The sequence below is a fragment of the Glycine soja genome, chromosome 2 (genome assembly GCF_004193775.1).
Source record: "Glycine soja cultivar W05 chromosome 2, ASM419377v2, whole genome shotgun sequence".
NCBI classification, from domain to species: domain Eukaryota; kingdom Viridiplantae; phylum Streptophyta; class Magnoliopsida; order Fabales; family Fabaceae; genus Glycine; species Glycine soja.
In genome coordinates this window covers 46,280,500-46,293,788 of record NC_041003.1, presented here as the reverse complement: position 1 = coordinate 46,293,788, position 13,289 = coordinate 46,280,500, and the positions used below count along the sequence as shown (strand labels likewise).

The following is a 13,289-nucleotide window of genomic DNA, read 5'->3' as shown; positions in this document are numbered from 1 at the left end:
CAATTGAAAAACTACTTTTGGTCTAGAATCAAACTTACTTTCATAAAAAAAACAATTACTTTTGCTCATAAAGTAGACATTACCGGTATCAAAAGATGTGTGATTAGAAACTTTAATACAATTGACATAACGTAAAGGAATATATATAGTGTATATGGATGATTATACAATTTAAATTTTGATCTTCTCACTTCTCACATAATATATGATACTTTCTGGATAAGAAACATATAGTTTAAAGTGTATAATTTTAGTTTTTATTGTTAAATTTTTTTAAACTTTTTTTGTTATGGTTGTTTAAAATTGTTTAACACCCTATAAGATAAATATGGACTAAATGAGTCAATTTATGTTCATTTTAAATGATGTTAGTGAACACTTGACAAAGATGACTAAAAGAATAAAATAAAATATAACCATTGAGATCTTACTAGAATGTTTTAAATTATAAAAATTAAAAGAAAAGTTTAGCCAAACCGCCTACAGGCCGGCAGTACTTCTCATTTTTTTGTTTAATCATAATGTTTGTGTTTTTTTTATGCATATCACATTTTTTGTTTAATTTGTGATTTGAGTACATTATCTCTCTTTTTCAAAGGAAACACAACTTAAAAAGCATTCATTGTATTTCATCAGCCAAGAACTATAGATCATGTTTTGTTTTTTGTATGCCTTCACATTTCTGGAAATTGTTTTTCTGTCAATCTTTCAAATTTGAACTCATGATGTACGGGAGTGGAAAGAGATTGATGCTTCCAGCAATAACGAATGTGGTGGGGAATAGATGTTTGCTCGGATATTTGTACACGACAAACTTTTAAGAATTGTTCAATGATATGATACTGCTTTTTCAATTGTGGACAAGAATATGGTACAATATTTTTTTTAAAATATTATAAACTGAGACTTAATTTCAACAACTGAGATTTTTTCTCATTTTTTTTTTCTTTTTTCAATGGTTATTTACTCATTCACGATAACATAATACGCACTCACGCTGATTGTCTTCTATTAACCTCAAAATGAAGTCTTTTTTCAAAGAAAATCTTAACAGAACCTAAAAATAAGTTGATATTTTAAAAATAAAAATATCTCAACCTACCCGATATTCTTATTATATATATATATATATATATATATATATATATATATATATATATATATATATATATATATATATATATATATTTGTTAGGTATAATTACTGGTTGTCACATGTAAGTACCAATCAAAACTGGTATCAAACACGTAAATGTCAATGATGGAAGTGATTTTTATATATGATTTTATTTCCAACCAGAACGATTTCTTGACTAACTAAATGAATCCAAAATCTAAAATCTAAAAAATCATCTTTCCATCGCACCCACTGCATGTAATAATTTTGTTAAATCAAGAGGATAAATATAGTTTGTAATACATCACTCCCTGAATCCCTCAAGAATTTCATTTTACATTATTGGCAATTGAGAGGGCAAGTTTTGTCGTTTAGTTGGCTTCTTTCTAGTTTCTACCTTTACTCTCTCACATCTCCAGCTCTAACTTGCTTCCCTTTAGTTACTTGCATCTACACAACAGTACAGTGATAAAATAAAAACAACTAGTACTAAAAACCCCTACTTTTTTTTTTTTTATTTAAATTTTCTCTTCTCAGATATTAGGATCCGATCCAATCCCCTTTTAACATTCTGTTGCAACTGTCACCGTCCAATACCTCTGATCCTCGCAATCTCCACCGTCCGTTCACTCTCCCTTCCACTATGTCTTCCCCTCACCCTCTTTCTTTTTTCCGCTTCAATTGGCCGGTTCGGCGGTTCGGTTCCGATCCGATTGGCTCGTCTTCAGTGTGAAATTCCTCGCTCATCGCGTTCCGAATCTTCCTCTCTTGTTATCCAGCAACCGGTTTGGCGGCGCGGCTTTTCACACGCGTCTCACAATTCGTCCACGTTTTTGTTTTTTTTGTTTTTTGGATAACGAGAATTCTAGATCTCTTGAACGCACCGTTTTTGGCGGTTATAGAGGATCGGGACGCGAGGCGGATGACGGCGAGGAGGTTATCGGATGTGGTGCTGGACTGCGTGATGCCATACATACACGACTCCAAGGACCGCGACGCCGTGTCGCAGGTGTGCAGGCGGTGGTACGAGCTCGACTCGCTCACTCGTAAACACGTCACTATTGCGCTGTGTTACACCACCACGCCGGACCGGCTAAGGCGGCGGTTCCCGCACCTGGAGTCGCTGAAGCTGAAGGGAAAGCCGCGGGCGGCGATGTTCAACCTGATACCTGAGGATTGGGGAGGTTTCGTCACGCCTTGGGTCAGAGTGATCTCTCAATACTTTGATTGCTTGAAGTCGCTTCACTTTCGGCGCATGATTGTGAGGGATTCGGATCTTCAAGTTCTAGCTCGTTCGCGCGGTCACGTACTTCAAGCACTCAGGCTGGAAAATTGCTCTGGATTCTCCACTGATGGCCTCTACTATATCGGTCGTTATTGCAGGTAACTTTTTTTTTTCTTCGCTTCTTACGGTGTTTTGCTTCAGTTTTGGATGCCTATCGCGGAAATATTGAATGAAATAATTCTGTTTTTTGGTTTCATTTTTTCTGTTGGTACGAGTAGAATCATTCTGAATATCACGCTTGTTCGCACTTGTGATTCGTGGAGTGGTTGGACGATTCAGAATTTGTGTTTCATTTAATGTTTTTGGATTTTGTATCGTGTTCTTTTTCTTGTTAACAAAAAAGAAAAAGGAAAGGCTTATCTGAACTTAAGTAACTACTAAACTTAGATACTACTTATAAGTTATAACCTTTAATTCTGTTTACTCTGTTTTATTAAGTTTCATGGATTCATACAAATAGTAAAAATGAGTAAATACAGTATACATATTCAATCATAAAGTTATTTATATGATCAGTAAATTTGATGATTTTTACATAACTGCACGATAGTCATGTAATTTATTATAAATTTTTATATATGAAAATATGTTGATTTTTAGTTAAAGTCATATTAACCTACTTGCAAGTCATGTCATTCAATGATAAATTTCTATATATAATACGATGATTTTTAATTAGTTGACAAATTTTTAATTGATTGACTGTAAGATTTTTTATACTGTACCTAAAAATTAAACTCTAGTAAAATTCACGGAGAAGTTGATCAATCCTTTTAGCATATTTTAGGAAACACTATATTCAACTTGTGAACAAAGAATAAGAATAATTGCATAGTTAAGTTGTTTAACAAAATGGGCAATGGTTTAATTCGTAACCACAGATGTTATGGGTGAGATTGTGTTTTCAAACTTTTATTATTTTAAATATTCCAAGTTTCAGTGAGATAATATTTCTGTTTTTGTTTGAATTTTAATGCTTCATTTGTAACCCCACGCCAGGTGCTTTAATTGGTTTTATAAATCTTCTGCCCTGTTACAGTTATGTTGCAGTTCAAATTGTTTAGAAGGAAGTTTTTTTCCCTTTCCTTTTTTCGTAAGATAATTATCTGTTATTGATGAGGAGCTCTGACAATTGTCTGTTGGTCCATCTTCCGTGAACTTGAAATGAATTGGCTCATTTATTGATGCTGGAGTTTTCCAATCCTACAAATTCATAGAACCACTTAGTAATTGATCATTGTTAGGATTGGTCTAGTAATGGAAGATTAGGATAGAGTGTATAAAATTATAGGTTTTTTTTGTAATTTTTTTTATAGGAATTGAATATGATATTTGAAGGTTTATAATTTTTATACAATTAATTGAAGTAGATCCTTTTGATAAAGTTATAGGTTTAAATTTGAGGGTGATCGTTGTAAAAAATAAATAAATTAATAATTGATAATTGATGAGTAGGTCTAAAGAAGATAAAATAAAATTCCAATAAATAAATAAATAAAATCCTTTAACTTTTGATTAAGACTACGCCGATCAATTCCCTATAACCCGTGAGGAACATAGTGCGGAAGTCCCTTGAATCCTTAACTATAATATTGCATAATAGATTTAAACTTGTGTAAAGTGTTCTTCCTTCCTTTTGTTCTGGGCATAATCAAATTCAATCCTATACTTTTAGGCTTCATTTAAGAAAGGAAATAGAAAACACCCTATATGTTAACCGTTTGTCCTTGCCTCTTTAAATTTTGGAAACTGTCTTGTATAATTTGAGTTGGTCACCTCTATTTCTTACTTGGGATTTTCATGACATACGATTCAAATCTATGGTAGTAGTATGTGTCAAGTCGCTGAGAGAATTTACCAGCTGGTTCAATTAATCTAATCACCAGAGAATGAAAATTGTTTTTCATATCTTACTGTAGGAGTACTGTAATCGTGTTTGCAACTGGTTACTGCCAAACATTTCCCTCATTTTCCAAGTTGTGTCTAATTCCAAGTCTATGTTTTTTTGCACTCATTAATTACGTTATTTAGGTTGTGATTCACTTTATTTTAATTAGTTTTGTTTTTTGTGTTGAGGCTGTTACCTTAATTCTCCTATTAATACTTTTTTCTATATATAAAATTCTTCCAGTAATACTTGGTAGGAATATAAAAATGAAAACATTTTATTGAGAAGGAAAGGAAATTAATGATTTTATTATTTCTAATATACTCTAATAAAATTTCTTTATGTATAAAAAATTTCCACTTTTTCATCTTCATAAAAATGGTAGAAAGAATTAAATAAAAAATAAATTCAATATATTGAAAATGTAGTCTTGTTAATCATAACTCTTAAGGGTAATAATTAATCTTGTAAAAAAGGACAATAATTAAGGAATCAATAAAATAATTTTTTTTTAAGGAACAGAACAAAAAGTTAATATTGGAATTTGGAAATCACCGAAGTAATGTACTATTAGTAACATAAATTCTTAGACCTTTTAATAAAAGTTTACTTCTGTTAATTCTTTAATTGTTGTTTTTAATATTTAATACTATTTCATGTACTCACTGAGGTAATATTAGGCAGTAAGATGAGTAGAAAGTGTGCTAAGAGGACTTGACTTTTTCTTACTGTTAGATTGGACTCTTTGGGGGAAATGACTGCTTATTTGAAGCCCGTTCAATGCACTTTTGTTTTATCCATTGCCTTTTAGAAATTCAAAATAAGGGTTTCTTTTTTTTTTTTTAAAATAGGAAGGAGGGAGTGCCTAGAGCTAGACATAGATTTTTCCAAGTGTTTCATTGCCTCTTGGAAGTAAGAACTTATGCCTGCTATTATAAATTAGTGTGACTCTGACTAAAATTTTCTTTTTGGCAGGAATTTAAGAGTCTTGTTTTTAGAGGAAAGCTCACTTGTTGAGAAGGATGGTGACTGGCTCCATGAGCTTGCTTTGAATAATACAGTTCTTGAGACACTGAATTTTTACGTGACTGATATTGCCAACGTCAGAATCCAGGACCTTGAACTTATAGCCAGAAATTGCCCGAACTTAAACTCTGTGAAAATTACTGATTGTGAAGTATTAGATCTGGTGAACTTCTTTCAATATGCATCTGCTCTAGAAGAATTTTCTGGAGGTTCCTACAACGAGGAATCGGAGAAGTACTCTGCTATGTCATTGCCAGCAAAATTAAGTCGTTTGGGTTTGACATATATTACAAAGAATGAAATGCCCATAGTGTTCCCTTATGCGGCCTTACTGAAAAAATTAGATCTTCTTTATGCAATGCTGGATACAGAGGACCATTGTACGTTAATCCAAAGGTGCCCCAACTTGGAAGTCCTTGAGGTAAATTTCCAGAACTTTTTCTCATTATATTTATTTGCTTACTCTTCAAATTCTTGCAATGATGTTTTGGTGGTCTAAATTTCTTTTGATCTAGCCTTCCACATTTAGCCATCTACCTCTATTTGTATAAATGTTTGCTTTTAAGTTTTAAGTATTCTCTACAAGCCTTAGCTTTAGATTAAAGTAAACATGAAATTGTAAAAACAATAAAACAAATGAAATGGATGTGGATGTTAAGTTTGGGATAATGGGTTATATACTTATATTGAGTTACTAGAACAACTTTGAAGTGTTGATAATAAACTAATAACCGTTCTTTATGGGCAGTCAAGGAATGTGATTGGAGACAGAGGATTAGAAGTGCTTGCTCGCTGTTGTAGGAGGCTTAAAAGGATTAGGATTGAACGAGGTGATGATGATCAAGGAATGGAGGATGAAGAAGGTGTTGTTTCCCAGAGAGGACTAATTGCTTTGTCACATGGCTGTCCAGAACTCGAATACTTGGCGGTATACGTATCCGACATTACAAATGCATCTCTAGAACACATTGGTACTCACTTGAAAAACCTTTGTGATTTTCGCCTTGTCTTGCTAGACCGCGAAGAAAAGATAACTGATTTGCCACTTGACAACGGAGTGAGGGCTCTACTGAGGGGTTGTGACAAGCTTAGAAGATTTGCTCTGTATCTGAGACCTGGGGGATTGACTGATGTTGGGCTAGGTTACGTAGGGCAATACAGCCCCAACGTGAGATGGATGCTTCTTGGTTATGTGGGAGAGACTGATGCAGGGCTTTTGGAATTCTCTAAGGGCTGCCCCAGTCTTCAGAAACTTGAAATGAGAGGATGCTCCTTTTTCAGTGAGTATGCACTAGCTATTGCTGCAACTCAACTGAATTCTCTCAGGTACCTATGGGTGCAAGGGTATAGTGCATCTGCATCTGGACGCGATCTTCTGGCAATGGCTCGCCCCTATTGGAACATTGAGCTGATTCCTTCTAGAAGCGTGGTTGTTAGCAATCAGCAAGAAGAGCCTGTAGTTGTCGAGCACCTGGCTCATATTCTTGCATATTACTCTCTTGCTGGCCCAAGAACAGATTTTCCAGATACCGTAATACCTTTGGATCCTGGAACATATGTTGACACCTAAACTTGTACATACCATTTTTCTTTTTCTTCCAAATCTTGTTTGTTAGTGGTGGCAGTGTTTTAGTTTAGAGGGTTTCAATTTTCTCTGCAATTCCTAGACAATAGTCTTGTAATAAGCTCGTGTTCTTTGCTTCCGATCAACTCTTGCAGCAGGTTGTTTTTTTCCCCTGAAGATGCTCAATTTTGTGAATATAAAGCATGGATTGTTTCTATTTGTTATTGTTTCTCTGTTTTTTTGGTGGTTCCAATTTGTAAGTTTGTAAAATTTTCTCACGCCTTCTCAGAATCTCAGGTGAGAATTCATCTTAGCTGGGGTTCCGAAAACTCTTTCCATTTTCTTCAAATATGTTTTGCTTGTTGAATCATTCCTAACCCCTGATTAAGCAAAAATTAAAGAAGAGTACCTAAAACATAAAAGTAAAAAATATGCGTGGAGGCTTTTAATGGACGGAAGAGTTCAGATTTGCTTCATGCCGTAGAATCTATAACAAATGTTTTGGTTCATCAGATACAATTAAATTAAATTTATTTTTTACAAAATGACTGCGTATTTAACAGAATGAAGGATGTAGTGATGAAGGCGATGGTAGCTATGGGACTAGGAAGTCAAATGAGAATAAGTGAGAGTGAGTAGAAAATTTGGAATAAAATGGAGTAATAATTTCTTCAAAATTTGATTTCTCACGTCAATATATACATAATTTCTTTTCTTAAAATAATATCTCTCCCTGCCTTTAATAAAAAAATAATATATTTTTCTACTACCACCTTGCAATCAAGGTGCTGTCACTTTTGTGGCCATTACACCATCAATAATGCCCATCACCATTCACTATCAATAATACACATTTGATTTATAATTTTGACAGGCTGAATTTTGCTATAAAATAATTCGGAGTTTGTTAAATTTTTATAAAACTTCAAACCATACAACTCTTGAACTAAATGAATGTCATGAATGTCAGCATCTCGAAGTTTTAGTTTCTAATTATTGGTCGGGAATATCCTGAGATAAAAAAAGAAGATAATATTGGGAATAGTTTTTCATTCGGTTATTGTCTAATGTGAGATAAAGTAAAGTTTAATGATTATAGTAAACTTTGTCTGGTAAGGATCCATGGATACGAGGGCTAAAGGGAAGTACACTGGAGCAATCTTTTTCCTTGGTGACAGGTACAGTTAATTAGCCATTGTCGTTGCAGAGGTTAGTCCCAAAAGTTGTTACAAAATTTGTGTCCTTAAACTCTTTTGCGAGATTAAATGAAAGATAAAGATGCCAAAATTGTACGATTATCTTTCTCACATTGATCAAATTTGGTTTAAAGGCATGACCTACACTTTTTTGAATTAATAATAGATGAAGCCGGTATCATTGTATCAATCAACTATATGACTTCGTTCATTTTGCAGAGAAAGATAAATGTAAAAAGAAGAAATAAACAATAACATAAAATGAGATATGTAATTTTACATTATGCTTTAATTTAAAATTTCCTTCTCATTTTACTTTTTTTTATTTATTTCTTTCCACTTTATAGGACGATACCTATATAAACTCGTTATCAAACAATATAGGATTTAGTATCTCTTGTCTCAAAACCTTTTAGATTTTTGTTTGCTTTTGTCCTTCAATTTTTTGTTGATGGTTAGATCTCTAAATTTAATTTTTCTCCATATTTTTAGTTCTTATCCTCTATTTTTTTCATTGACATTGTTATATTTTTTGTTTGTCATGTATAAAATAGATGACGTGACACTTAAATTTTAAGAATAAAAAATAGGAGTCTTAAAAAATTTAAGGACTAAAAAATATATGTAAGTGTTTAATAACATCACATGATTGGAGATTACATAACCACGTGAGTAGGAATAGATGATAATGAGTAATACTAAAAGTACGGACAAAAAAATAAGTTTAAAAACCTTGATTAGTTAGCAAAAGTTTAAGGACGATAAACTGAAATTCAAAAAAATCTAGAGACTAAACATGTATATGTAAATACTATGTCACTGATTTTTACATGTGGCAACCAAAAAATAATGACATGTATGGCCACATCAATGTTTAAAGAAAGAAATAGATGACCAAAACTAAAAATCTTAATAAAAAATAAGTTTAAAAACCTTGATTAGTCTGAACATTAAAAAGTTTAAGGAACAAAAACAAAAATCCTAATTTTTTTTTAGACAAAATCCTAAAATACTTAAGAACTAAAAAAAATAAATCCAATAATGTATTATATAGATAAATAGTTAGATAAGTAATTGATTTGGTAACATTTGTTTATCAAAACGTTTTTCAGATAGTTCTTTTTTGAGTTTAATAAATATGTATTGTTATTGTAAACAAAATTACACTCTCAACTCTTAAGTGTGGCAACGTGGATCATGACGGAACGACAAAATAAAATCATTAAATAAATAAATTATTTTTCAAAAAATTGAAAAATTTAGAGAGTTGTCACCAACGTTTATTTAAAGAAAATTTCAGAAAACAAAAAAAAAAAGATAAGAAATGATCTACGATTTGAGAAAAAATAGATTCGGGAGTCGTTTACGCATGAGGAAGGTATTAACATCCCGCACGTCCGTCACGACAACGATAACCTTTAATTAAGTGTGCTAAAAAATAAAGTGACTTTTAATTATTTATCTTCCTTTAGAAAAGTGCATTATATTTTGTTATATTTTTTTATTTAGAAAGGGAAATCAAATTTTTATTTTTAGAAATAAAAGGGATTTTATTTTATTTTTAGTTTTTTTTTGTTGACAAGGGATTTGCCCTCACTCCTACGTATTCCCAGGTGTAATGACGAAATCAGACTTATCTAGTTCTTTGTAGAAAAAGAGGTTGTGTGTTGGATTGATTTTATTTTATTTTATTTGAAAGATTTTGGTTTTGTGGTAAACTTTGTAAAGTCAAGCAAGTTGGAGACTAAACATGACACTCAAAAAATTTACTCACACTTTATTGAAACACCGTTAAGCAAGTCGAGGATCCAACATGGAGCGCGTGTAACATGAAAAGAGAGAATTGAGTGATCATTTATTTGAAAATGTTACTATTTTTAGAAAAGACTTTAGTTTTGTAGTATATTTTTTGAACTCAAGCAAGCCGGAGACCCAACATGTCATTCACAAAATTTACTCACAAACACCACCAAGCAAGTAAGTCGAAGACTCAACATGGAGTGCACAAAGTGCAAACGTGTACTAAAGAATGCTTATGTGGATTTGCAAAAATAAATAAATATTTGGCATAGTGCAACGAAATCAAATAAATAGAATGGAAATGGAAAGTGATAGAATAGAAGTAGGGAGTACAGTTACTAATTAAGGATGCGAAATTGAAATGTGGGAAAATGAGATGAATAACAAGATATTTACAAGCTATGATAAAAGAAATCACAACAAAGAAATACAATAAAATAAAGATCTATTCACTAATATGTATATTTTTTATTTTTTAATTTTTTTTCTTTCTTTTTTTGTCAAAGTCAAAGAATTGACTTTGACTTAGTCAACACTGACGAAGTGCTGACATGGCAGGCCTAGTCACCATCCTAAGTAGGAGAGTGCCTATATAAAGGAACAGGTTCACTTCACAAGAAAATGGGCTAGGGCCATAATGAAAGCAAATGCATGTGTTGAAAAAGCGGATGTAAATAGTAGTTTTCATTTTATTTTAGACTCCACAAAAATGGGCAAGGCCTAGAACAAAAAGGGGTGCATATATGAAAGACTAGGTGTAAATAAAGTTTCTATTTTATTTTAGATTTTGTAAAAAGGGTCAGGCTCAAAACAAAAAAGAGGTGCATATATTAAGAAATGAGGTGTAAACAATAATTGTTGTTGCTGTTTTTGTGTTTTTTTTTAGTTTTTGTTTTTTTAGGGTTGGGTTGGAATTGGGTCAGCGCGACCCAATCCAAGCCGCATTTAGGCATCAGGGTTGACAACCCTAGATGACCTAGCTCCCCAAATGGCACCACGATAAGAGAAGCCACCATGGAGGGTGGTGCGCCTCCCCGGCTCCACTGGTCCATGGTGCCGCGATGCGAGGTTGCCACGGGGATGGCGGCGGCGGCCGAAAAGAGGCCCACAGTGGTGGCGCACTAGCTTAATCGGAAAACAAAAGAAGGAAGAAGAAAAAAAAAGAGAAGGATGATGGAATGCGAAAACACTAAGAAATAAAACGATATCATCATGTACAGATGTCGTCGATAACCATGGATCTCACCGGCGAAATGAACGACGAGGCTTGGTAGGAGAAGAAGAAGAAAATGGAGGAGGGAAAGAAAAAGAGAGAAAGGGGGAAAAGAAACGTGCGAGAGAGTAAGGAAATGAAATATTACCTAATGATCCATCTCTCTTCTCTAACATCATGGCCAAATGACGCAATATAATTGGTTTCTTTTCCTTCCTTGGGATCCCTCTGTCCTTAATTCCAAAGACCTTCTTTTTTATACACGGTCTCTCTTGATCTGATAGATTCATTTTGAGAGTTCAATAGGTCATACAATACATTTTTTTTTCTTTTAATGTTTTCTTTCTTTCTTTTATATATTTTTTACAGTTGTGTTCTTTTTTCTTTTATGTTTTCATTCTTCTTTCTTTTTTCCTTCTTTCTCTTTTGCATTTTCTTTTTTCCATTTTTTTATTTCTGTTTTTTTTTTCATGCTTTCTTTTTTTTCTTTTTCATTTCATTTTTTATACGTTTCCTTTCTTTTTTTATTCATTTTTATAAGTTTTTTTTTCTCATTTTTATTTTTTCTTTTTATTCATAATTTTTTCTCTTCTTTTCTTTTTCTTTTTGTTTGTTTTTTTCTTAATATTTTTTTTGTTTTTTTTGGGCGGACAAAATTAGGGTCGGACATTAAGAAATTATTTTTAGTATAACGTATAAAGTATTTGTTATACAAGCTAATAAATTTATTATAAATATAAAAAATTGTGATGAGATGAAAATGTAATTTTTTTATACAATTAGTATATATTATTTATTCTTCTTTTTGAACCAAAATATACTGGAAGCTTTTCCTATTAATTAGATATCCGATAGAAATTCAAGGAATATAGTTCTGATGAGATTTGATGAGGACTATGTTTTATGAGGAATATCCTATGGTTAATTTGGCAAACGAAAAGCACTATAATTTATTAATAATATGATGGTTTATGATTATCAATTTATTATTTTAAATACCAGGTGCATAGGTAAAAGACTTAGAAAAAAACTTGTAGAGATTTAGAGATACAACGAGAAAAATTGTCCACCTACTTAAGCGTGTTTTTTATGCCACTCAAAGGGGTACAATTTTTATCAGTTTTGCAAACTAAGGATATACAGACACTAAGAGTGAAACCTTGATACGTACCTCCAAAACAAACTCAACCCATGTTTGGTGTTAATTGTTGAATATAAACTTTGATAATATTTTTTAAAAAAAAATCGTTTAAGAGAAAATAAAAGGTTTTTTTTTTATAAAAAAAAGTAAACTAAATATGCTCAATATGCTCTTGTTGGGTAATATACTATCATCTTACAATTATTTATTATTTATTTTGCTAGGAATCAATCCTGCTAAAATGACTACCAGGAAATATGTTTTAATTCTTGTTTATATATATATGTATAAAAGATTAAATTAAAAGTAATTTACTTTAGTAAAGCAGTTTACACATAAAAATAATAGAATGATTATAATGACTTTATCACTAGATACACGTGTACACATATTCATATATATGCAATGTTTTTCTGATTTTTAGGTAGTAACAGACACTCGTAAGAAATGACAGAATCTATTTGGTAAACCTTTATGTTATTATAAAAAAAAAAGGTTAAGAATATATTGGAATTAAAAACTCCTGCTACCACTAATTTCTGAACAAAAACAAAAGAAACAATTCTAATCTAAACTCAAGAATATCAAAATGTATATATGCTTATTCTCATAAAGACTAAAGAATATAGTCCTTCCATGTCTTGAAGAGCCCATTCTGCAATATATATATATAATCCAAGGTTGGGCAAACAAGTTGTTGTGACACTGGACTCAATCTAAGTAAAGTCTCACCACCAAAAATCTTGAACGAAGATTAATCACCGATGAAATTAATAAATCCTTTGATATCAATAATATGCTAGAAAAAATATATATAATCCAAGGTAGGTTGCTTTATTCCTAAATAGTTTTAGTATGAACAAAATTATGTGCATAATGCATAGGACTAGAATATGCTATGGGGTTCTCAAGCAAAGCAAAGAATCGAAATAAAGCATGATGCTTGAAGAGACCAGCAAAAGAAGGAACCAGGCTAACTCAACAGTGTTGCCACCACCGAAAAGTAGATTGGCGGGAACAGAAATATCAAAGAAAAGGAAGAACATGATTGGATGAGAA

At 32.0% G+C, this 13,289-nt stretch overlaps 1 protein-coding gene across 1 annotated transcript; it reads left to right on the top strand.

Moving 5' to 3' along the window:
• The first annotated feature begins 1,566 nt into the window (after window positions 1-1,566).
• Window positions 1,567-7,104, top strand: LOC114398897 (coronatine-insensitive protein 1-like). The gene is made up of 3 exons (XM_028361000.1): window positions 1,567-2,500; window positions 5,266-5,737; window positions 6,065-7,104. The coding sequence occupies exons 1-3, from the start codon at window positions 2,040-2,042 to the stop codon at window positions 6,884-6,886; spliced, it is 1,755 nt and encodes a 584-aa protein (XP_028216801.1). The 5' UTR covers window positions 1,567-2,039; the 3' UTR covers window positions 6,887-7,104.
• Window positions 7,105-13,289: the final 6,185 nt, after the last annotated feature.